This window comes from Ochotona curzoniae, unplaced genomic scaffold (genome assembly GCF_017591425.1).
Source record: "Ochotona curzoniae isolate NIBS_2020 unplaced genomic scaffold, NIBS_Ocur_1.0 contig_4558, whole genome shotgun sequence".
Taxonomy (NCBI): Eukaryota; Metazoa; Chordata; class Mammalia; order Lagomorpha; family Ochotonidae; genus Ochotona; species Ochotona curzoniae.
This window is the reverse complement of record NW_024466327.1, coordinates 1,365,454-1,391,443: the sequence shown is the minus strand read 5'-3', so window position 1 is coordinate 1,391,443 and position 25,990 is coordinate 1,365,454. Positions and strand designations below refer to the sequence as shown.

Sequence of the window (25,990 nt, the reverse complement as noted above, 5' to 3'; positions counted from 1 at the left end):
ATGTCCCCTCTCTGAAAACAAACTATACCTAATACCTCTTTAACATAAGGACAAAAAGTCTCAGTTCCTCTCTAAAAATAAGAACAGCCATCACTGGACAAGAGTCACTGAAGGGTGTTTGAAACCTGCCTTGCCACGGAATTGCAGTTCCATTTCTCTCTTTATCCAACCCTGATTGCCCCGTCGGATCCATCCATCATTCCCAAAGAGCAAATCCAAGAAATTTCTGGAGACAAAATTTCACCTTAGAGTCTGATTGCTGGGGGATAACATGTGATTGGTTATTCTGCAAATGTATCTTTCTGTTTGATTCCTCTCTTGAGCCGTTCTGTTCTTTCCTCTCCCTTCACGTATTCCATCTGCCGATAGATGTTAAGGAATCCACATGTGCTGCACGCTTGTCCTGCTTAAGACTTACACCAATCGGGCCCGATGGCGTGGCCTAGCGGCTAAAGTCCTCACCTTGAACGCCCCAGGATCCCATATGGACGCCGGTTCTAATCCCAGCAGCTCCACTTCCCATCCAGCTCCCTGCTTGTGGCCTGGGAAAGCAGTCGAGGACGGCCCAAAGCCTTGGGACCCTGCACCCGCTTGGGAGACCTGGAAGAAGTTCCTGGATCCTGGCTTCGAATTGGCATAGCATTGGCCATTATGCTCACTTGGGGAGTGAATCATTGCATGGAAGATCTTCCTCTCTGTCTCTCCTCCTCTCTGTATATCTGACTTTCCAATAAATAAATAAATAAATCTTTAAAAAAAATACTTACACCAATCTCTAATTACTGACACTGAAAGGTTCTCCTTCATGAAAGTATCCTCAAAATCGATTTGAAGCCAGGGCTTGAGTTTTATTTTACTTCTTACATCAAAAGGATAGTATAATATTTGATTAATGGCAGATAAAGAGATTTTGTGGGTTAAGTGAATGAATGAGTGAGGTGGGGATGAATGAGATGTCAAACTTCATGTTTCAGGCTCCAGTCGCTATAAAAATTAGAAAATGTTGACACAGCTCGATTTAATAATGTGATTTTACTGTCACTGTTTTCATTTCTTGAATAAAATCGACTTCTCCATCAACTGTTCCTAACAGTTTAATTACCATAAACTTTGACCTGGGGATTCTAGCACAACTGGTTTTAATATCTTCACTTCCAATTCTGTCTTCAAGGATAGAAGGTCTTCCTTATGTCTTCCTTATGTCTTCCTTATGTCTTCTAGTTTAAGTTGGACTAGCAAAGTAGCCAAATGCCTGGAAATCCTTGCAAGATAAGATAAGTAGAAATGGAAAATGCAGAGCAATATTTTTCTCAGACAAGCAAATGCAGCCAGCTGGGCTAGGTGTAGGGCCTGCAGCTTGATGGGAAACGTTTCCAGATCATGGAGGGAAGGATATGAGCAGGAGACTGTTGCAAAGACAAGTTAAGAAATGCAGCACAGGTGTGGAAAAAGTAGGAAAAACCGTCTGAGTTGCTATTTTCAAGGAATGAAAAGAAGGCATAAAAAAGATGATGATGAGGCTAGCATTGTAGCCTAGTGGCTAAAGTCCTTGCCTTGTATGCACCAGGATCCTATGTGCATGTTTGTTCATATCCTGACTGCTCCACTTCCCATCCAGCTCCCCTGCTTGTGCCCTGGGAAAGCAGTAGAGGACAGCCCAAACCCTTGGAACCCCACATCCGCGTGGGAGACCCGGAAGAAGCTCCTGGTTCCTGGCTTCGGATCAGCTCAGCTCTGGCTGTTGCAGCCACTTGGGGTGTGGAAGATCTTTCTCTATGTAAATCCAACTTTCCAATAAAAATGAATAAATCTTCAATTTTTTTTTGAATAGATGATGCTGGAGGGATGAACACCGTTGTCACTGATCCAGTGAATATGTCATATTTCACCCAAAAGATTTCAGTCATATCAAGGTCCCTTACATTGATGTAACTAAATCTCACTTACCATGTGGTGCCATTTCATACTGGATTGCAAAGTCTGGAGACTGCTTACTATCCGGCAGAAAGAAGAATCATAATTAAAAAGACTGTATTTCCAACTCTCAACTCAGAACTCTATTTCCAACTCTGATCAACGCAGATCGCACCCCCCCACACACACACACACATACACATTCAAGTCCATCTTAAATTCTTTATGACTATTTCTAAATCACACGTAACAAAGCAATTAGTAGACTATGACATTGCATTAAAAGAGCAGTGCACTAAAATCAAGTGATATTTATTTAAAATATATCGGGTTGCTCAATAAGAGAAATGATAGTATGGGTCTTAAAATTAATTGCTAAAAAATTAAATTTTGAAGCAGAAGTTTATCATCGGATGTTCAATCTGGCTGTGATGATATACAACGATGTAGCTGTGAAGTCAACGCCTTCATGTAGTAAACACAAAATCCATCGCTATGTAGAAGTAGCTTCCAATATTATCAGAAAATAGAACCGGGCTGATGCAGTGGCTCAACAGGCTAGTCCCCCACCTGTAAGTGCCCACAACCCACATGAGTGCCAGTTCACGCCCCGGCTGCTCATCTTCTCTTGCACCTCCCTGCTTATCACCTGGGAAAGCAAAGGAGGATGGCCCGAGGTCCTTGAGGTCCTGTATCCACATGGCCGACCCAGAAGAAGATCTTGCTTCATGGCTTTGGGTCATCTCAGCACCATCGGTGATGGCCATTTGGGAAGCAAACCAGCAGATGGAAGATCTTTCCCTCGCTGTCTCTCCTTCTCTCTGTAAATCTGCTTTTCCAATAATAATAAGAGAAAATCTTTAAAAAAAAAAAAATAGAATCACATACAATGAAACTGCTTCTATCAGCTTGGTGCTGTGGTCTGAGATTTCTTCTCTTTGAAATTTACACAGAAAAGTCTATCCGCACACGTGGTGACTTTCATGTTTTGTGAGTTTTTCCATTGATGAAACAGACATGCAATCGTACCTCTCTCTGCCTCTACCACTTCCTCCTTCTTTTTTCTTGGTCTTTCACTATTCCCTAGCAGGCACACGCTCTCACCCACATACACTCCTATTTCTACTTTAGCCTTACTTGTCCTTTGGTTCTTGGACGACATGCTGACAAACGCCAATTAAATCCTTTCACCACTAATGCTGAAAAAAGAAGAGTGTGTGTTAATATAGAAACCAGTGACTTTCCGTTAGCTCCCTTTTTCTTCACCAATTTCGATGCTACTATATTACATGGTACGGGATTTGTATTAATTACCGACTGCTATTTGTCAAGCTCAATCAAATTGAATGTCAGAAAAACACCCATTTGTTATTTCTTTGCATTCTGCAGACCAGAACATTGTTTCTTAGTTTAACAATATTCTCTGCTCAAGTTATCTCGCAGGTCAAGGGCAGGTGTCAGCTCAGGTGGGAGGCTCGGCATCCACTTCCAATGCCGGTCAGATGGCAGCAGCGTTCCCTGAAGATTGCAGACCGATCCTTAGGCTTGCTGCTGTGGTCGAGGGCACCTCTCAGCTCCGAGAAGCTGCTCGCTCCTTCCCATATGCCATCTGCTCCCTTCCATGGGCATTCTGACAGTATCGGACTCTGATGTTTTTGTCCTATCAGGTTCATGTAAGAAGGTAATCCCCCCTTCAGATAATTTCCCTTCTAACTCAAAGACGGCTGATTAGTAATTCTCATTACCAATGTAAAATCCTTCCTTGATGTTTCAGCTCCAAGGAGATGGATTTATATAAAACCTGGATTCCAGGATAGGAATACTAGAGACCATTTTTTTTTCTTTTGTTACTAGTAAATTTGGATTTTTAATGATCATCAGTATTTTTTCTTATTACAAACGATCTCATTATGTGATGTTTATTGCTTCAGGTGTAAACTCCACATATTACATTCACATTCATTTGGATTAAAACTCCTAACTTCTGCTTTGGCAGTGTTAGTACTCGTACGCTTTTTTATGCCTTTTCCCTTCTTTTTCATTTGCACCCTTTTATCACAGTTTGTTTGGTTAACTTGTGTATTTATTTATAAGACAGAGAACACTCTCATATAATGTTTTTCTATTTCATTTCTCATAACAATCAGGATTGCGACAAGCCAAAGCTCCCTTGGGGCGCTCTGGTTAGGAGTTAGGCATTAGGGGTTAGGGTTAAGGTTAGGGATAGTTTTAGAGTTAAGGTTAATGTTAGGGCTTAGGGTTAAGGTTAGGGTTAGGGTTAAGATCCCTCCACTCCAGCTTTGTCACCTGTTGCTCCCCAGAAACACATCAGCAAGAAGCTAGAATTGTACTTAGACACAGAACTCAAATCCAGCTGCTCCAACATGAAATCTGAGTATCCTAAGCAGCGTCTTTGTAGTTACCCCAAATCTGCTTTCCTCGTGTCTCTAGTGCAGCTATTGTTAGGTTCATTTCATTTTTTTTTTAAGATTTATTTTTATTGGAAAGGCGGATATACAGAGAGGAGAGACAGAGAGGAAGATCTTACGTCCAATGATTCACTCCCCAAGTGAGTGCAACAGCCGATGCTATGCCAATCTGAAGCCAGGAGCCTCTTCCGGGTCTCCCAGGTGGGTGCAGGTTCCCAAAGCTTTGGGCTGTCCTCAACTGCTTTCCCGGGCCACAGGCAGGGAGCTGGATGGGAAGTGGGGCTACTGGGATAGAACCGGCGTCCATATGGGATCCCGGGCGTGCAAGACGAGGACCTTAACCACTGTGCCACCGCGCTGGGCCCATTAAGTTCATTTTTACTTGAGCCTTTCTTCACCTAGAAAGGCTCATGCTTTTTGTTGTTATTGTTAATTTTATTATTACACGGAGTGTGTGTGTGTACCAGAGAGACAAGGAGAGATGACATGTTTGCAGTTATCTTTGATCTTAAAAGTAAGGAAATCTTTTTCTAAAAGAGTAGATCTGTTTTTATGTTTTCTTCTCTGTTAACCTTTCTCCCTCTTTCTGCGTTTGCAAAAAATTTTCTGTCTTTGAAATTAAATTTAAAAGAATACTGCTAAACATTGACTGCCTTGAATGGATTTTTTTAGGATGATAGTCTATTTCACAACGTATATATTCATGGAAATTTGTATTATGTTTATATTCAAATATGTTATCTCCTGCTTTTTAGATTCTCTTTACCGTGATGCTAATTTTGCTTTCATTTATTCTCCATTCAAAAATATTTCTAGCTTATCTAGCCATGTTTCTATTCCTTCTGTTGTTTTTAACATGTAATTTATTTTCTGAGAATATTTTCCCCACTCCACTTCCTTATGGAGCTCTGCATTTTACTCTACGATTCTATTTGTAGATCACATTTAATAGATGAAATTGCTTCATTAATTGTGTTTCATTCATTCATTCTTCCTTTGTTATCATTATTTTATGACACATTTCCAACATTTCCATAGGTTCTGGCTTTTCCGGTCACTCCTCCCCCCCGCCGACTTATTTTGCTCATATTATTACAGTAATATAGTCCTTCACAAGCAGTCCTAAGTCCAAAATCCTGCTATGTAAGTATATCCTAATATTGTAGGTGTGGACAGTGACAGGGAGTCCAGCATTCTATTGTAAAATATATTTAATAGCGTCATTGAGAGTCCATCCCTGATTTGGAAGTAGAGAATGCATAATTGTGTCTTCACATTTTCATATAATAGTCCTTATTACATGGTTACTATGCATCCTGTGCAATGAAGAAACATAAAACTATCAACAACATGAAGAAAAATAGGAAATTCGCAACATGAAGAAAAATAATATACTACTGAATGACCAATGTGTCGCTGAAGAAATGAAAAAGAAAATTAAAAAACCTCCTTAAAAAAAAATGATGCTACTGTATGGCCTAAGTGTCAGTGAAGAAATTAATAAGAAAAAAAAACCCTCCAGGTCTCCCACGTGGCTGCAGGGTCCCAAGGTTTTGGGCCATCCTCTCCTACTTTCCCAGGCTACAGGCAGGGAGCTGGATGGGAAGTGGAGCAGCCAGGATACAGTCTTGTGCCCACATAGGGTCCCAGCACATACAAGGTGAGGGCTTCAGGCTGCTGCAGTGAGCCCGACTGAATACTTACCTCATCCGTTTAGATATGTCATGTTCTTACTGTCATTTTTTTAAAATTTTTTTCTAGTTTGCAAAGCAGGATTTATTTAGGGAAAAAGGGCTCCTGCCACGGTGGCAGGAGGGGGTTCCATATGTCCAGGGCAGAGGGGAAACCCAGAACTCCTGCCACAGTGGCAGGAGGAAGAAAAAAATTGCCCAAGTTAATGGTGGAGATGGTAACTTTTATGCTCCATCTCAGGGGAGTTCCTTCAAAAGACAAAATCATTCACAATGGCATCTGGTATCGAATCAAACTTCAGAAGTTTGGGACTAGCTAACTTCCTCCTCCCATTCTAATGATAAACTGACCACTCAGGTACCATCTCTTTGCCTACTGTCATTTTTAAACAGTATAACTCAATCGTCCAAGTGATTACCATCAGTTTGGCTTTAACATCTGGTTACACTGCACTACAGTTAATTAAAAAAAAAAAAATGACCTGCACAATTTTCCTTAAGTTCTTCTTGAAGCATAATATACAACTTAAAAAAAGAAAAGAAGACAAATTACATTTTTTGGAAGATTTCGAATTTTTAAATTTGAAAGACAGTGTTACGAAGAAGACAGAAAGAGTCTTCTATGCACTGATTCACGCTCCAAAAGGCCTCGACAAGCAGAGCTGAGCTGATGTGAAGCCAGGAGTCAGGAGCTTCGTCCAGATCCCCCACAGGGGTGCAGGTTCCAAGGACCTCAGCTATCCTCCACGGTTTTCCCAAACAATAAATAGGGAGCATCCAGGATTCAAATCAGCACCTGTCAAAGATGCAGGAGGCATCAGAGCCTGTTGACATGTCTTATTAAATAAAATGTACTGCACTTTAACTTTATAGCCTTATGTTTATCTGGTTTATAAAACAGTAAAGTGTGAATTGAAATCTCCTCCAAGGACTGGTTATTCTAAAGGCATTCTACTGCATGTTTCACTGCTATTGGAGTTTGTTGATCACACAAGACTCCAATCTGATGCTGTCTAGCAGATGTCATTCATTATTAATTAATTTAAGAATTCTGCGGGTCATGCCATGGTGTAGCGAGGTAGGCGTCCACCCACAATGCAGGCATCTCCTATGGATGCTGGTTTGAGTTCCAGCTGCACTTCTGATCCATGTGGGAGATGCAAAGAAACTGCTCACTTTTAATTTCGAACCAGCCCAGCTCTGATTTGGCCCCATCCACTGCAATTATTTGAGGATGGCATCAATAGGTGGAAGACTCTCTCACACACACACACACACTCTCTCTCTCTCTCCATCTATCTCTCCTTATCTCTCCATAAATTTGCCTCTTAAAAAAATTCCTTCTTCATTTAATGATCAAACCTATCTTTTGTTTGCCACCTTCCTCTTTACCTTCACCATTTTTTTATTCTCAATATTTGCATCTTTTTGTTAAATAAGCCTTATGAAAACATAGCAAGAATTTTTAAATTAATCCCTTAAGGGCAAGAGAGATATGGAGTGGGCCTGGTGCAACAACCTAGTGGTCTTAACCCTCATCTTGCACTTGCCAGGATCCCATATGGCACCTGTTCACATCCTGACTGCTTCATTTGCTATGCAGCTCTCTGCTTGTGGCCTGGAAACGCAATAGAGGATGGTCTGAAGCCTGGCAACCCTACGCCTGCATGAGAGACCTGGAAGAAACTCCTGACTCCTGGCTTCAGATCAGCTCAGCTCAGGTAATTGCAACCACTTGGGGAGTGAACCAGCTGATAGAAAGCCTTTCTCTCTGTCTCTCCTTGTGTGTATCTGCCTTTCCAATAAAAAACAAAAACAATTTTTTCTTAAAAGAGGGATATGGAGTAAAGAAAAGTGGTTATTTACAAAGCCATTGAAAGAGTATATATAGGAACATTAAGAAATCAGGCTTAGAAAAAAAAAAAGATGGAAACCAGGAGAAAGTTTGATAAACAACATTCTATTTCAGGAACTATTTCACTGTTACCTTCCATTTGTATCATTGGTACTATAGGATATTCACCGTCAAAGAACGGGACTTCTGAAAAGTTACAACCACTAGAGATCTTCAATTCTTTGCATTATGAGCAGTTTCCATAATGCCAGTATCCTGAAAACAGCTTGGTTATCTAGTGTCCTCTCTTTAAAACTATTACCTTGCTTCTTATATGTTAAGAGAATCTCAATGTTTTTCAGCCTAAATAGGTGACAATGGATCTATTCCCAAGAATTCTGGATCTACAGAGAGACCTGAATCTCTCTACTCAAGAGAATGTGCAGGTATTACAGAATAACTTTCTTTTTCCCACACCTCTGTGTCATCAGGGTAATCAGAAACGGTGGACAAGCTAGTCATGATCTGGTGTTATTACACTACTTATTGAAAAAAATCTCAAATTTCTTTGAAATGAGATCTCAGGGTTTTCAATGACAACAGGGAGTAACCTCCTCATTTCAAAACAGGCACTTGGGCCAAGCGGCATGGCCTAGCGGCTAAGGTCCTCACTTTGAATGCCCCAGGATCCCATATGGGCACTGCTTCTAATCCCGGCAGCTCCACTTCCCATCCAGCTCCCTGCTTGTGGCCTGGGAAAGCAGTCGAGGACGGCACAAAGCCTTGGGACTCTGCACCCGTGTGGGAGACCTGGAGGAGGTTCCTGGCTCCTGGCTTCGGATTGGCATAGCATCGGCCATTGCAGTTGCTTGGGGAGTGAATCATCAGATGGAAGATCTTTCTCACTGTCTCTCCTTCTCTCTGTATATCTGAATTTCCAATAAAACTCAATAAATCTTTAAAGAAAAAACAACAGGCACTACCTAAACCAAGAAAAGTGTGTATTCCACGGTTCCTGTATCTGAGCTTAACATCCTTTTCTAGCTAGTTGATATCCCCCTTACCAACCAGTCTACACAAGAACACTTTTGGAAAGTTCGTGGATTCGATCCAGGTTCCTCATGAGAGCAGCAGGGACACAGATACAGGGGCAATCACCTACTGCTTCCAAGGATCTTCAAAGGTAAGAGTCTTCAATGGAATCAGGAGCCAGAACAGAAAATCCAACCCACATACTCTGATATGAGACAATGGCTTCCTAAACGCAAAGCAAATGTCCACCTCTTTGAGCTGTACTGTTATTATTATTATTAATATTATTATTATCATCATCATCATTTTATAATACCATTCTATAGACCCTGGGATTTCCCCTTCCCTAATTCCTTCCCACGCCCCCCCCCCCAATGAGTTCTCTCATATTATTACAGCAGCATAGTCCCTCACAAACTGTCATATGTCCATCATTGCAGGCATGGATAATGGCAGAGAGTCCAGCATCCTATTGTCAAGACAGATGCAACAGTTTTACTGGGAGCCCATCCTCAACCTGGAAATAGAGAAGCATATTGCATAGGGTTTTGCTTTTTTTTTTTTTTTTTTTTTTGCAGGGGAGTCTTCAGTAATATTCATCGTGCCTTTGTCTCTTGTTTTGCTCTTAATCATTGTACTTCTTTCTGGTTATCAGATTCTTCTCCTTAGGGCAGGTTTTCAAGCTGTTACAGGTCTGAAGTGCTGTTTTACTTATTGTGGTTGGTACATGGTTCTTTGTTTGCTGTCCCTTGTGCCACTCCCTCCAGCGAGTTTCAGATCTGTGCTCTCAATGCTAGACTTCTACAATGGTCTCCTGAGCTCCAGCTCCCAGCTCAGCACTCTACCTCCTGTGATCCAGTGTTGCTGTACCATTGTCCATACAACATTTCTCCCACTTCCTGTTAGAGCAGGTCCCAGGATTAGGGAGATCCAGGTTTCCTGAATATCTAGGTTGTTGGCAGTGCTGATCTTGCTGGAACCTGCTAGCCATTAGGTCTTAAGGGCCACCTGTACATGGCTGCTGGTGGAATTTTGGCCACCAGTGAAGTTCAAATTGCCCCCTTGTTGAATGCACCTGGTGTATCGCGTCAATGCACACCACACCATTTTCTCTGCTGCTTTCCAGTGTCCATCAGTCTCCAGGTGCCCCTGTGCCGTCAGTCTGTCCTCTCCTACTTCCTGCAATGTACCCTCTCTTCTTCACTCTGGCTGTTTGTTTAAGCATGTCCTCACCCTATTGCGCCATCTTGAGTCCTAATTTTCTTATTAATATTTGTACATTTTAATGTGTGCTATGAATATTTCAATATACATATATGCATGTATAGCAAATCTATTTTCTGCTTAGAACCTAGTAGCTTCTCTTCCAGTTCTTAATATAATAACTAAACTATAAGTCACCCAGTATGCTGTGGAGCAGTAGCATTATTTTTATCTAAATGTGTTTTGGTTCCCACTCTGTCCCTCTTTCTACATTTCCCTGCTTCTAATATTCACCATTCTAAGATAGATTGCTTTTTAAATTTCCAAATAAGTATACTTCATAAACCTTTTTATATTTCCTAAAACCTACATTGACAAACGAGGTTTTATTATGTCTTCAAGATACTAAAATTCTTCGAACAAGTGTATATTTAACAAACTTACTGCAAATTCCAGAAGACAACACTTCATTATATAAGTAATTATCATTAACCTCAAAAGTATTCATAATTAAATGTTAATGAAAAAATATTTAATGCCCTTTTCTGCACAATTTACAAAAAATTACTCATTCCTCAAAACTAAATATATATTTTGGAATGCAGAGACATATTTTGATTATTATAAACATTTTACTTTAACATAAGTAACAGACTAAAGGCTCCCACTACTCAATACTGATGAATATTAATGCTGCAACTATTCGCTACATTTGGGGAAAAAAAACCTAAAGAAAGTTCTAGAAGTAAAAACCATGATCACTGATTTTGTTTCATTTCAGTTCTTATTTAACAGTCTCCTCTATTTGAGCTTTTATTCAAACTTTTGTGCAGATGTCCATAAGGTGTCCATAAGGTAATATTCTAGTTATTTATACTCAAATGACAAAATTCTTCTATTTTAAAGATGCATACTTGCCTGCAGATAAAAGTACATCAATTTATTACCACCTCTATATCCACAATAATATATATTATATAGAATTAAGTAATCTGAAGCCTCAAAGCTAACTTTCGTAAGACACTGAAGCCATGATTAGTAAGGCTTCGAAAAGCATCTATATAAGGAAGCAATCAAGGACCTCCTCCATCTACTTTTTGGCTATATACCTGGAGCATTCTGTAACATAGCCAGATAGCTATGTTATCATTGGTGGCAATTCAAATCTCTACATTGTAACCGTTAGCCTGGAGGGTCGGCGGCAGGCAGAAAGCCCCCAGGGGTGGTGCCAAAAGTCCGCCCCTCCTCATTTAAATGGAGCTGACCAATCAGAAAACAACACATATCTTTACCCTGTCTTCACCTTAAGCTAGGCGTGCCTCAGTCCAGATGCAACTTCAGTGGCTCACTATCCTGTGGACCAGTGAACTTTGCCCTGGAACAGATCGCAATAACCCTGGTTTTACCATCCTTCTCGTCTTGGTAGCCATTGTTTTGGGGCAGTTTTTATCTAACATTTTGTGTGTTAGCCAGGAAGGGGTGCTAGGGCTCCTTTAATTGGTTTGAGCCCCCCCGCCCCCTTCCTCTTCTTGCTTCCAGACCACTGACCTCCGTTGCCTTTGTCTGCCATGGGATGATAGATCCACCCAGCTCTTCCTGTCCCCAAAGTCCTTTCCAACCTCCTCCGGACCGACCAACTCATGCACATGTTGGTCCTCTGATCTTGAGGGATATGGGAGACACGTCCCCTCGCTGACCCGCGCCCTCCTCCGATTCAGGGCCCTCAATGAGACCAGAGACGCTCCTCCACCTTCGCCCATGGAAACCAGGTTCCTTTCTAGCCCAAACTTCAATGGGGGCACTTTCCTCACATCCAGACAAGGGTGTTTTGTCAAGACAGGACTGGCAGTGCCAAATTGCCGCAGTAGATACTTTTTAATTTTAATATCCCCGTGGATTTGGGCAATTTTTGTCACTGCAGTGGCAAGCGGTCTCAAGTTTCACATGTCCAGGCCTTTGGAATCAGCACCTGTGCCTCCCTCCTTCCTCCCATTCCTGCCCTTCCCTTTGTTCCTCTTGTTCCCTGCCATGCAAAGGGTCCTTGCTGCCCTGGCCGCACGGAAACTCCCCGTCCTTGTCCTAGAACCTCTCTGACCCCTCTACCTCCACGTTTTTCATGGCTCCCCTATGCCTCCTACTTAGAACCTTCCTCCATATTCTTCACTTCTTGTGTGGACACCGTGTTCCCAAGCCCCCTCTTCTCCACTTCCTGTGAACAAACCCTGTCTGCCATCTTGCCTTTCTCCATTCTCACCGTCTGCCCACCTGTTCTCCGTTTTGAGTTCTTCTGACTTAACTCCAATGATGCCCGCTCCTCAACAGAGCCACCTCAGGGCCTAAACTCTCTTTCTCCTCCACCCACAACTCCAACAGCTCTTCCCATCTTTTTTTCTGCTTCCCTGTTGCTGCAGGTGTAGCAGCTGGTTTAAATTTTTTCCCCCTCTTGTCAACCCTACTCCTGCCCTTGATCTGAGAGGGGCAGGGTAGGAGATAAGCTAATTAATGTCTACTTAGGAGAAAAAAGAAAACTCTGTTACTTGCCAAGCTTGTTCTGTTAATTGATTTAACATTTACATATCAAAATAATCCAGCGTACAGTTGTTCTTATCCATTGCTAAATTATTCCCAAGCATGACATAAATCCATATGCTTTTATCAGTTTGTTTCACAAAGTATTTCCAGGCTAAAGCATGTTGCAGAACGGGTGGGAAGTCATGAAAGATTTGAGTAATACATGTTACACGATTTATGTGCAATGTAATTGATCATTGTCCACAAAAACTGCCTTTAGCATTTATCATTGATACTACTGCTTTTTCTAATGTGCAATTTAGGTTAATTATAAGCCTGTGCTCTTGTTTCAAATTTGTAGCAGACATCAGGCCTTTGGTAAATGTTTTCTAGAGCTGTTATGTGATAGCTTCCACTTGATGCTGTTATTATTATACGTAATTAATCTGGTGTTTCCAACTCCTTTCTTCACTACTTCTCTATCTCTTTCGTTCTTTCTATCTCTTTCTCTCTCTTTATCTCTCTCCCTCTCTCCCTCTTTCATGCTGAGGAACTCAGGCTGCCCAGTTTGATCTCCAGACCTTAAAGGAATGGCTAATTTGTTAGGCCAAGGAGCCTAATTGTCTTCTCATGGGCATCACCTTAAAATGGTCAGTCGATGCCTGTAACTGCAAATTCCTAGAACAGTCCATTAAGAAATTTAGGGATAGAACTGATCATCCCCTTGGCTGACCTTCCATGGCTGCCTCTGTGGCCCACTTTAATCAGGGCCCAGAGGAAGAGTGGTGAGCTAAGCATCAGGAAGCCTGTTAATGCCACATTATACAGTAACCTATTCTATTCTATTCTATTCTATTCTATTCTGTAATAACCTAACCCTATTCTTCAGGATGCAAGCCAGTGCACTCTGTAGTAGTACCTGCTTGCAATGTGGGAGCCACAAGATCAAGCAAATAGCTGCCAATGCTATGAGTGGCTTTCAAAGAATCCTGTCAGCTCTGCCAAGAGCCAGGACATTAGAAATGGAACCAATCTGGTGGGGAGGCAGGGCAGGAAGGCAAAGAATTCCTGGGTCAGAATTTTGGTGTGCCACGAGCTAGAAAGCCCCTCACTCTGCCCAGCTCCCAAAGCATTCATCACTATGGAGGGATGGCCTGGGGTCAGCGACATAACAGGTAAAGCTGTATGTTTCATCCAGAGACACCATCTCTTCTGTACCAGCCTCCTTTTCAGACCAGCTCTCCTCTCTGTCCAGCCAGGTGATAGGAGTCAACATGATATCTCCGCAGAATCTCACACTTCCTTTATGAAGTCTCTCCCAGTGCCCCATATGAAGACATAGATGGTCCTGGGCCTCACATGCACCTGGCCAACTTTTGGACTTGGATAATAGCAGAACTTTTCTGGGCACATCTGGACTAGAAACTGCAGTGTCTATGTGTCTAAGACCTCAGAAACCATTTTTAACAGCTGCCACTGTAGCCTTGAAGGGCATGAATCTAAGCCCCTTCTTGACAAATGTTATAATTACAAAGAGCTGTGTGGCACTGGGGAAACCCAGTATCATGCCACAGTCCTCACATAAAGCTATATTGCAGGGTGTCCAGGAACTCCAAGACCAATTCTCTGTTGGCTGGCCCCAGCACCATCTCTCAGCCTGGCTCAATATAACTGCCCTGCCTCCAGCACCAATTCCCCTTTTGTGTTGTTTTGCTTGGTTTCAGTCAACTGTTATGGATCTCCTAGCAGGTGCCAACATTAGGAATCAGTTACTGGACAGGAAGATCCAGAAGGGGTTTAACAAGCACATGTCCAGGATCCACCATCTGCTGGAACTTGCTCCCACCTTCCAGCTATAGTGACAGTGGCAGAGTCCAGGATGTGCCCAATGCGACCACATGTGACAGATCATGCAGTAAACAGAATGGGAACAACAGATCGGATTAGGGAGGTGTCCCATGTCACAATGAATCAGATGCTTCTCCACTGGAAAGTTCCCTATGCCCCCTTCAGTCTTCCCAGTTAGATACCACCCTACACTTTTTTCTAATCAGGTCCTCCGGGATATTATTTCCCCTGAGTCATCACCCTTATCCAGCAAGTTACAGCCAGACAAGACCCATAGTGTCCTATTACACCAAAGAGGTGGGAATGTTAGCCTGGAGGGCCCAGGAGCAGGCACAAAGTCCTTAGGTGGTGCCAAAAGTTTCCTCCCGAGAATAGCCAGCTCAGATTCATTTAAGTGGAACCAACCAACCAGAAGACAACACATACCTTCACCTCAAGCTGCGTCATCACCACTTCTTAAACTAGGCATGCCTCAGTCTGGGTGTGACTTTAGCAGCCCACTACTCTGTGGACCGGTGAGTCTTGCCCAGGAGCAGATCTCAACAATCCTGGTTTTACCATCATTCTGGTCTTGGTAGCCCTGCTGTTTGGGTGCAGTTTTTTTTTTTTTTCCCTAACAGTAGCAGATTTCCCAGACATAAAGCTAGCCTCAGGAAGGTCAGCAATAGTGTAAAGAAGCACCCCTGATGTTGGTTTAAGCCATGTTAGGAAAAACCAAAAGGACCGTGGTACCAACTCTCACTTGCCTCCCAATGCCAAATAAGGACAGCAGCAGGGGCAACAACATGTAGACCTCAACTCTCAGTACCCTCAGACAGGAGGACAAGGGTGCCATCAGCAAGCTCTGCAACGAGCAAAACTCATTCCTACTGAGAGAGATCAGAATGGTGATTCTGAGAGGCAGAACAGGAGAGGAGCACAAGAACTGTTTCAGTGCCGAAAATGTCCTCTCTCCAACAGTGACCTGGGGAGAAGTTACTGGGGTCTGTGATACAAAAGAAATAACTGAATCATGCTCAAAAGATTATACAGCTCAGTGTATACAACTTGTAATATTTAAAAACAAGTCACCAATAGCAGTCAAACCTACCAACTTTTTCTCAATTATCATCCACTTCATTCAATCTCCAGCATATTGCTAATCACAGAACACCAATATTCCCAGACCAGAAGTCTTCCTCCCCTTTGAAGATCCCTAAGACTTCATTTATTATATTTCTTTTAACGTTTTTCTTATTCTATGTCAAATAGCAATTCAATCATCAGGTGTTCATTCATGAGGCTCCTTCCAACATACAGTCCATCAACATAACACACCGAATTTCTTAGATTGCATTGAAGCTACTCCAATATCTGATTTCAAAATATGTCACCCTTTCTGCTTGCTTCTAATTGAAAGGGAATGCAAAAGAAAGGGAGAGAACAGGGGAAAGGAGAAGGAGATACATCTTCAGCTTGCCAGTTCACTCCCCAAGTGGCCTCAGTGGCTGGGGCAGAGAATGCCAAAAACTGAAACTCCATCTGAAACTCCCACTGCAGTGGCAGGGACACAAAGTGGGCTATCTTGGGCAGGCTTCCTAGGTGCTTTAGCAGGGAGCTGAAGCAAAAGCGGAGAAGATGGGACTAGAACCGACACTCTAAGATGCTAGCATTAAGTGCAGCAGCTTAAGCTCCTGGGCTCCCACACTTGCCTTAGTATCTCCTGTTTTAATTCCCATCATTTTTTTAAAAAATAATAATTGTTTTTATTTTGTCAATCTTTACATAGTTAATTTGGGCAAAAAGGGCCAAGGGCTACAGGAAAGTGGGTAAGACTATTATTTCCATATTGTTTCCTTCATATATCTGAGGTAGAGGGGGATATTGAGGAAGAAGCCCCACCCAGTTTCCCACCCACCCCAAGTCCCGCATGTGGGGCGTGCTCCGAGATGCTCGTTGAAGTGGTTTCAATAGGTCACCAGTTTTGAAATTGCTGCCAATCTTGCCTCTCCAAACACGATGAGGTTGTTGAAAAATCCATTAATTGACATTGTCCATCATAGCGTCTCTATTTGCCCAGTATTTTGTTGCTGAGGTGGTTGATTAACTTGTTCCATCTTCTGTCCCTTCATGGTTTGGGTTCTGAGTCTGGCATTTCAATTGGGGAGATCACCAAAGAAACTTCATCTGAGGTGTTCCCAGGTCAGATACTTGTATGCACCAGCAAGCACAGAGCGCAGCACAGTCCATCACCCGGTCACACTCCCACTGGGAGACCCTTTGCTGCTCCAGAAAAATAGCCCAAGTGCTTAGGCCCCTGCACTCACAGGGGGAGACCCAGCACTCCTGGCTCCTAGCTCCCACCTGGCCCAGCTCAGGCCATTACAGCCCTTTGGAGACTAAACCAGCAGATGGAAGACCTCTCTCACTGCCTGTTTGTCTCGCTCTTTAAATCAACTTAAATATACACCCAAAGAAAGCTTTAAAAATAAAGACTGTTGGGCCCGGCAAGGTGGAGCAAGTGGTTAAAGGTCCTCGCCTTGCACGCCCGGGATCCCATATGGGCGCCGGTTCTAATCCCAGCAGCCCCGCTTCCCTTCCAGCTCCCTGCCCGTGGCCTGGGAAAGCAGTCAAGGACGGCCCAAAGCTTTGGGACCCTGCACCCGTGTGGGAGACCCGGAAGAGGCTCCTGGCTTCGGATCGGCATAGTATCGGCCCGTTGCGCTCACTTGGGGAGTGAATCATCGGATGGAAGATCTTCCTCTCTGTCTCTTCTCTCTGTATATCCGCCTTTCCAATAAAAAACAAAAAATAAAGACTGTTTCTGTCTAATCGATTTTAATGCTATCACAATCTCAAGGAGGAAACCTCCTCCCAAGAATCCAGAACAGAATAGGAAGGCTACAGTTCCCAGAGAGCAGGAGGCAGCAGGGAGAGTGGAAAGTGAATCTTTAAAACATCGGACCTCAGTTCAGTCTCATCTCCCTCTTTCCAACCCATACCAGGAAAGCATGCATACTGCTGTTCCTTCTGCCCTAGCAGGACCCTCCTCCTTTTGAAAAATTCTGTTTCTCCTCCCAAAAAGTTATCTTACAGAATTCTGCTTTTCTTGTTAATACCTTTTGATGGCTGAAGAATTGATTTCCAATTTAAAGGCAGAGGAACATACTATCTCCATTCATCACATCAGAGTCCTCAGTTAAGTCCAGCAAGAATAGTAACTCCACAGCTACTCAGGCAAACTACTGAGGAACAAAGAGTAGAGCAACCAAGGCATCAGAGATAGAAATCTTCTCCACGGAGATGCTCTGTAAGTTTCATGTCAGCCCTCAGTGTTTTCGTTGGAGGAGGAAAAGGAGCAATACTTCAACTGACCAGCAGGGTGAGCTATATCACATTCAGTTCCATTAACACCCAAATCTCTCAACACTCAATGGTGGAAATGGCTTGCCGTATCTCTAATAAATTTTAATTTAAAACATCACTTCTAGGATTGTTTTAGTCAGTGAGACATGTCATATTTTTATCGATATTCACAGATTCTCCAGGTGCAGACATCTTTTCTGGTACAGAAATCAATAAGAAGAGAAAAACACCAAATCATTTGAATACATATCCAAAGCATTGCAGTCTCCACTCTTGTTTTATTTTATAAGACTCACTGGAAAGAAATTGCTAACTTAAGAAAAAAAAAACTCATTTTTTTTTCCTCAAAAAAAGAGGATTGCTGAAACTAGTCTTCTACAAGATTACGGTTGATAATTCAACATGCCAATTCAACATTTCCTGCAAACTAAATACCAGTCCTGAGAAAAGCATTTGCATGGTAAGAGCCACTCTTGTATTCTTTAAAAGTCTAAATAAATAGCTAAATCTAAACACTGACAACGTCCTGGGGAACAGAGAACGGTGAACCTGAACTTTCCATAACTTGGAGATGTCACCTTCATCTTGTGACTCTGCTCGAGGCCTTCCTTCCCCCTCCTGCTACTCATTCCTAACATCAAGACAGCCAAAACTCCCCTTCTTTGTAACCTCAATGACCAACGAAACCTGGAAAATGTTTACCTTTATACATGACATACTTTGGCATTATAAATAATTTGACAGCAAGCAAAATAATTAAATCCATTCACATAGTTAAAAATGACAAAGCTTCTCAAGTCTTACAAAATTCAACAAAAAAAAGCACTTTTTAAATGAATCCTGTGAGTGTTAAAACCTACAACAATTCAGCCATTTCCACTCAATGTGACATTCAAGGAAGTTGAACATCCTTGTGGGAGCCCCGATTCATGACTCCACTACTTGCCCAACTTATAAGACATCTTACAAATCTGCCATTCAGGAGGAATACTACATCTGTTTTATGTTGTTGTTGTTGTTCTAATTATTTTTATTTTTGATGATTTTTTACATAGTTGATTGGGGTGATAATTGTCAAGGGCTACAGGAAGGTGGATGAGATCACCATTTCCACAATCTCTTTTTTCCTTCTTGTACCTGGGGCAAGGTGGGAGATAGGGGAAGAAGCCACACCCAGCCTCCCAACCATCCCAAGGTCCCCCATGTGGGACATGCTGCGAGAGTCCTGCTCAAGATTACTGCTGATCTTGCCACTCCAAGCATGATGAAATCTCTCCAGAATCCACTGTGATGACATAGTCCACCTTAGAGCCTCCATTTGCCCAGATAGTCACTGCCAACACTTAGCTAGAGTAGTTGGTCCTCCATTGTTGCAGTACCAGATGTCCTCTGCGGACTCCAGTGTAGTGCCATATCTTCCATGTGCACCTGGACATGCCAACCACTGCTCCATCTAAGCCACTGAAGAGGCCCAGCTCTAGCACATGCAATCCAGTCAGACCATGGAATCCACAATTTTCTCTATGGTTGGGGTTCTGAATCCAGCAATTCAGCTGGGGGATCCCCAAAGAAACTTTGTCTGAGGCGATCCCAGTCCTGACTCATGTGTGTTTGCCAATACAGGGTTCTGCACAGTCTATACCCTGATCAGTTTATGCACATGCTGGTAGTTGCAACTGCTGGGTCAGTTGTCTCAAGCCCTGTCTTCCACACAAACCAATGGGTTTTACAGTGCAGCTTGATCCTGCCCACTATACACCTGGTCTTCATGCAAACTAGGTGGGAGCTGCAGCTTAGTCAAAGCAACATGCAATAACCCCCAGGAGACCCATCTACTACCCTGGTTCCCGTGCTTGCCAGTATGTGCAGCAGACTGGTCCAGTTTGTCACACATCCCATTCAGCTCTCATACATGTCAATGAGCCTTGAAACCTAGTTCAACCCAACCAGTCTCACTATCTAGCCCACACACATGCCAGTGGGTACCACTCTCTGTCTAGGCATGCCTGTCCAAGTCCTGGTTCTCATGCCCACCAGTTGGAGTGGCAACCTAAGAGGAAGGTGCCCATGTTTCCCTACTGTACCCATTCCCACTCCCAGATCCTGCACTCTCTAAGTAGTTCTGCAGTTTAACTTGACAGAATGTGGCCCCCATGCCAGGATCTGCCAGCTGATGCTGCAGTAAAACCCAACCAACCCAATCCCTCTCTGGCTTGTGCATGCACTAGTTGCAACAGTTAACCCAGCCTGGCTTGTCTCTGATCCAACTTGCATGAGGCCAACAGATGATGTAGCCCTACTTGAACTGATCTGCCCCCATCCCAACTCTCATGCTCACCAGTGGGAGTGGTGGTCCAACAGGGGAGCCCCTAGCAGCCCAGCTACCAGCTTAGACCCTTCCCCCTTTGGTCTTATGTGTGCTGGTTGAGTGCTGTGGCCAAGTCTGGCATGGTCCACCTCAACTTAGCATTTGCCAATGGATGCTGTAGGCTGACCTGGCCTGGCCCACCCTCAATTCCAGCTCATGCTGGTGGGGGCTACAGCCTAGTCCAGCCCAGCTGGCCCCCAGTCCTGGATCTCGCGTGTACAGGCTTGTGTTGCAATCCAGCCTAGCTCGACCCATACTCAATTCTAGTGCTCAGATTCGCCAGTGGGTGATGTGAACTGGCCCAGTCCAGTTTGCTGTCGACCTGAGTCACATGTACGTCCATGCCTACCAAAATATGGCCTGGGCTGGGCTGCTCCCTGCTGTAGTTCATGCACTCACCTGCAGGGGGCTGTGTCCCAACAGAGGAGTTTCCCAAGCTCCTCCATCAGAACCTCTCCCAATGCCAGTGGGTGCCAGTGGGTGTATGAAATTTCAGCATTTTGTATCATCTGATTTTTGTTTCACTGGAAATCACTTTAAAAATCTGGTCACTTTGCAGTGTAAAATAGTTAATTGATTGCCCCAGATGTTCTAATTAATCAACGAGTATTCTCAGCAACTCTCCTTTCATGTTTGAGCCAACAGTGGTTGCAATATGCAACAACAATGAGATACAAACTGAGAGGCTATTTTCCATCATGCCATTCACAATCGCTTCTCTTCTTCAAAATATTGTGAAAGACAGGTAAGACTAGTTGCTCTCTGCGATTCTTTCCACTGTAAAACTGGTGAAGGAATAACACTTGGTCAGTATCAGTATACTTAACACCGGCCAAGGCTCTACTAGGCAGGGGGTGGGGAGGGACTTAAAAATGGAACATTCCTATCAGAAGAAACAAGAAAAATCCATGTTTTATGCAATGGCAAAAACTTCAAACTTCAATTTGAACAGAGATCTGACAAACTCAGAGTGATCTCAAAGTGTTTAAAAAGCCCTTCAAGTAATTTTGTTGCTAATGACAAAAAAAAAAAAAGTTGTTTTGAACTGTTGTCCTTCCCACTATTAGCTGATATCCACATAAAATATTCTTAGTGTGCCATAACTTTTAAATTGTTGGAAATTCAAACACGTACATCGTCATGATTTCATCAGCAAATCGGAGATCACTACATCAATACTAGTCAAACCTTCCTGCTTCACCAATTAAACCAATTCCTTCCCAATCCACAGCATTGTTCCCATCAAGGTCCCGCAACACTTACACGTGGCGCTGCAGAATCGGCCAGCTGGCTTCCTTTCTATGCGGTACTTAAGTTGTCTTTTTGTTTTGTTTTGTTTTTAATGCATCCTTCTTGTTGAGACCAAAAAAGTTTAAGTATACTACTGCAGGGAGGCAAGTCACGATTAAAGCAAATCTAATCTATCATCGAGATGCCACGGCTTGGCCTTAGTAGGGACTGGCCCAAACAGATGGATGTTGTCTTGGTTACTCGGGTTGAAATTGCCAACTTGTAACTAACACAGGACCTTCAAGCCTCTCATTGCGTTGATGTTCGGAGTTGAGTACAATGACCGCAGCCTAAATGGAAAAGTTTTACAGCTGCTCTAATTAAGTAAAAGCTATTTCAATAGTTAAAGAAAACTCTTTCACCTAAGTTGTTAACCCATGGGTGGATCCCAACAGGGGAGTCGCCTGTGGAAGTTTCCGAGCAAACAGCCTAAGTTTCCAAGCATGAAGAAGGGTCGGGGGTAACTCATCTTTAGGATCAGACCTGCAGAGGCAAAAAGCTTTAGCTGGACCCACTGAGCCCCCGGCAACCCAATACTTGGAATGATTTACCTGTTACAGTTACTTCCCGGGTTCATGGGACTAAACAAAACCACCAGTTCTAGTGCCCAATTCAGCCCTTTTGTGTCAACTACCGGATCCTCGGACGCCGCAGAGGACAAGCCTCCCGCCAAACCGTCCAACGGGGCGACGCTGGGAGCTCGCGCGGCGCCCCCGTGTCCCACACCGCTCTGTAGGGCTCCTTGGCTCCGATGTTCTTCGCTCCCCACTGTCCAGCTCCGGCCTGGGTCCCATGGCGCAGGCGCATTCATTCCTGATGGGGCTGTGGGCCGCAGGGGTGGCCAGCAAGGAGGTTCTGGGCAGCTTGGCCCTGGCGGAGCATCTGGGCCAATTGGACAAACGGGGGCAGCAGAAACAATGGTCACCTTCCCCGCACTGACCTGATTACTCCCAAGGAGGTTCCTGCTGCAAAGCTGGCACGCTCCAAACAGGGGAGTGCCCAAACTCTGTAAGCCCCAAAGAGTATGCCTAGGGCTTTTAAGCTGAAACAGGACCATGTCTGGATTTCCACTGTCACCAGCATGCCAAAATGCGTTGCCTTTTAATACTGTTGAGGAAAAGGATTGCACAATGCAATATGTACCACTCACAGCTGTGGAGCCACAAGCAGAGAAACTGCTAGGTTTAAGGAACCAGCTGGGAGATTGGCTTGAAGGCCAGGCAAAGGGTCCAGTGTGTCCTCTCCATTCCCAGGCTCGCCTACCCTTAAAGATGCCCTGGCTTGATCTGGTTGAACTCTGTAAGGAGGCTCTCTTCTCCATGCTTCTGGAAACTTCTGTAAGACTCACCCGACTTGTAGGTTAACCCTTGAAAAGGTCAGTCTGCCCCCAGAGGGTTCTGGAACGCTGCCTTTTAGCGAACGTTCATCACAAGACTCTGGCATAGAAAGCAGGGCCTTTGCCTTTGCTTTGACCTGAGCTGACATGCTTAAGATGAGTTCAAGCCCTGCGAATAATAAACTACTGTCCTCTCTGAACTTCAATTTTCTCACTTAAAAAAATGGGGGCTGGAGGGGAGGGAGGGTTACTAGTTGAGCAAGCCTCATATGCCGTGCCCCCCATACACTTGCTCTGGGCATTCAGAGGAACACACCATAATTGTATTTGATAAGAATAAAAGACATCTTTCAGTCTGCTAGATTGCTACCTCCAGTGGCATGAAGTACGGGTTATCAACAACAGCTGCCTGGCCAAATACAAACACCAACTGTTCGGTAGTTAATTTTATGGCTAATAGTTGCAAGTGCTTACTGAGTACCAGGCACTTTTCTCATTCATTCAGTTTTGCTACTCCTAAGAAGAGGAAGAGAGGTCATTTCCTCAATTTCCTGTAGCTCTTTAGGTTTTTGCCAACGTGCAAATGCTCTTTCTTCATTGACCCAAAACTGTGTATACATTTTCAGCCAATGGATGGGGTGAGGGGATGCCCTTGAGTCATTTCACTTGCAGAATCCATTAAAAATGATGTTCTGACTTTATCATTGTACTTAACAACACGTGAAAACATGCAGGGCCATTGTTGCAGCCCAGCATATTAAGCAACCACTGGCCATGCCTACATTCCATGTCTGTGTCCATATCCAAGTCCCAACTGCCCCACAAATGATCCAGCTTCCTGATCATGAATCCTGTAAGGCAGCAGATAAAGGCTGAAGGGCTTGGACCCCTGCAAAAAACACGCGTGGAAGTCCAGGATGGAGCTTTTGGCTCCCGGCGGAATTCGACCTGGTCCAGCCCTGACCACTATGGGGTTTGAGGCAGCAGGTGGAAGATTGGCTTGCTCACCCTCAGGCTCACTCTGCCTTCCAAATAGACAAAACTAAAGGAATAATAAACATCTTAAAACATCATGTACTATGGAAATTCCAGCACAATGAAAGCCGATGCCAACACCACTCACAACCAAATGTGTTGTGAATGTGCACCACTGGCAGATCATGCTACAAGCAGATAGAACCACCAAGAACCGAACCATGATCAGGAATGTGTCTCACCTGATGAGGTATCCTCTGGTGCTAGAACCTGGCAACTGAACTATATGCTGCCGTAAATGCAGTAGTGGCAGCATGCTTACAAAAAAGAAAGACGAGAAGTGGAGAAAGTTCCCAGCAACTGATTGAAATGCCTAAGTTGGGAGTGGAGGGGATCCAAGAGGCCACCAATGGTAAACAGCCAGGAACTAACTCCAGATCTCCCACCGAGTGACAGGAACTGAATCCCATGAGGCATCCTTGCTGCTTCCCCGCTCCTGCACTAACAGAACTCTGGTGTTGGGAGTTGTAACCAGGCAAGTGAATACAGACACTCTAACCTGAGACGCAGGTGTCTTAGGGCGTAGTTGCAATTCTGAAAGTAGAAGTAGGCAGAGTCAATGAAACCCCATATAAGCAAAATAGATCTCAGAAACTCTACAAGTGGGAGAAAATATAAGAGAAACCTGGGATAAAGTGATGCAACATGGAAAAAAAAGTTGCAGGCAGTTGGAAAAGCTCAAGGGTAAATATGTAATTCAATGCCAATGCTTGAGGATGTTAAGAAAAAATTACGAGAAGCAAGATGTAGGAATAGCCTAAGGGCACGTTTCAAAAGATGGAGAAATATTAGCCAGGGTGAGGCAGAGAGGGCACATTCCAGGAGCTAGGAAATGACAGATAGATGGCAGAGGGGCACCTAGAGACTGAGGGACACACGAAAGCACTTGAGACAATAGTGTGGGGTTGCAGTGACCTCATACCCCAGTGGCATTCATTTGCATGCCAACATGCGACAAGTTTGCAAGGACCAAGGCTGAAGGACAGGAACTGAAAGAAACATAGAATTTAATTAAGATGAATAGCAGGGATGGGGTGACTCAGTGCACTCAGGCAAGCAAGTGAGTGAGTCACTTTCAACATGGGTTTTATTAGGTTTCTTTCCAAATATCATTACGAAGATCTGAGGGTCTAGTTTAAAATTAAAAGAAAAGGAAAGATTGCAGAGACACCGTAACGTAATTAACAGTCTTGTTTGTCCTAATAATTCCCCATAGTTGGATTGCAGGTGCTCCACCTTCCCCTTATCCTCAGATTAGCCATCAGTCTGCTATGAAGGCTGCCCCGACAGCCCGGCCCTGATGCCCTTCCCAGACAGGTGGGCAATTCAGAGCTTGGGTGTTCCCATGTGTTTGATAAGGCTCCAGGGGTAGGCCGGTGAGGAGAGAGTGCTCCAGAAGGAGCCTCAAGCCTGCTCTCTGCTTGCCATGACCTTCTTAATTACTAGTTCTAAGCATGCCAAATCACTCCGCAAGAATATCAGTTTGCTTTGTATTTTGCGTGAAGGTTCTCCCGCATATGAGAGAAGATATGATACTACGGTACTCATCCTAATGGCTGTGAGGTGATATCTATTGGTTTTCTTTTCAATACACTGATAAAAAGAAACTAGTACTATGAAAGTGTCTGTAAGGAGTTATTCAAACATCCCACCCTGGACCTGGTGCCACTTCCTCTTCCTCATAGCTCATGAAATTCACACCAATCCGCTTGTTCGCCAACCGGATGTAACCCGGCATTTCACCTGAGAATCCCACCCCCAATCTCCCAACCCCTCCCCCAACACCACCCACTTACCAATCGTCCTTAGGCAATCACCTGTGACAGTTTCAGGCTGCAATCCCCTGTGGCCTGCCCTCAACCCCTCCCCATCCCCCCACCCCGACCCCCACCCCCACACGTTTCAGGCTCATCTGAATGGCATAAGAGCCCCCAGGTGAGGCTCTGCCCTCTCTTCTCCTTTCAGCCTCCCCCTTGCCTTCTTTTTTCTCACTTTCTCCCACCACCTCCCTCCCGTTCCTGCCTCGCTGGAATAAACCTTCCAAAGTACCTCATTGTGTCTGGTGTTTTCCACTCACAGTAAAAGAGCCAGGCTGCGGGAATTAGCTGCGCGTAATAACGTAAGAACGCTAAGAACTTTTGAGTGTTTTAAGTA

General features: G+C 43.9%; 1 protein-coding gene across 1 annotated transcript in view; it reads right to left on the bottom strand.

The window, feature by feature from the left end:
* MROH9 (maestro heat like repeat family member 9) overlaps positions 1–3,076 on the bottom strand; it is a 53,412-nt gene extending 50,336 nt beyond the window's left edge. Inside the window, exons 1-2 of the mRNA XM_040986792.1 lie at positions 2,944–3,076; positions 1,948–1,994 (exon numbers count right to left, since the gene is read on the bottom strand). Coding sequence (XP_040842726.1) covers positions 1,948–1,994; positions 2,944–3,076 — 180 coding nt within the window. The remainder of the gene's footprint in view (positions 1–1,947; positions 1,995–2,943) is intronic.
* Between the last annotated feature and the right edge of the window lie 22,914 nt (positions 3,077–25,990).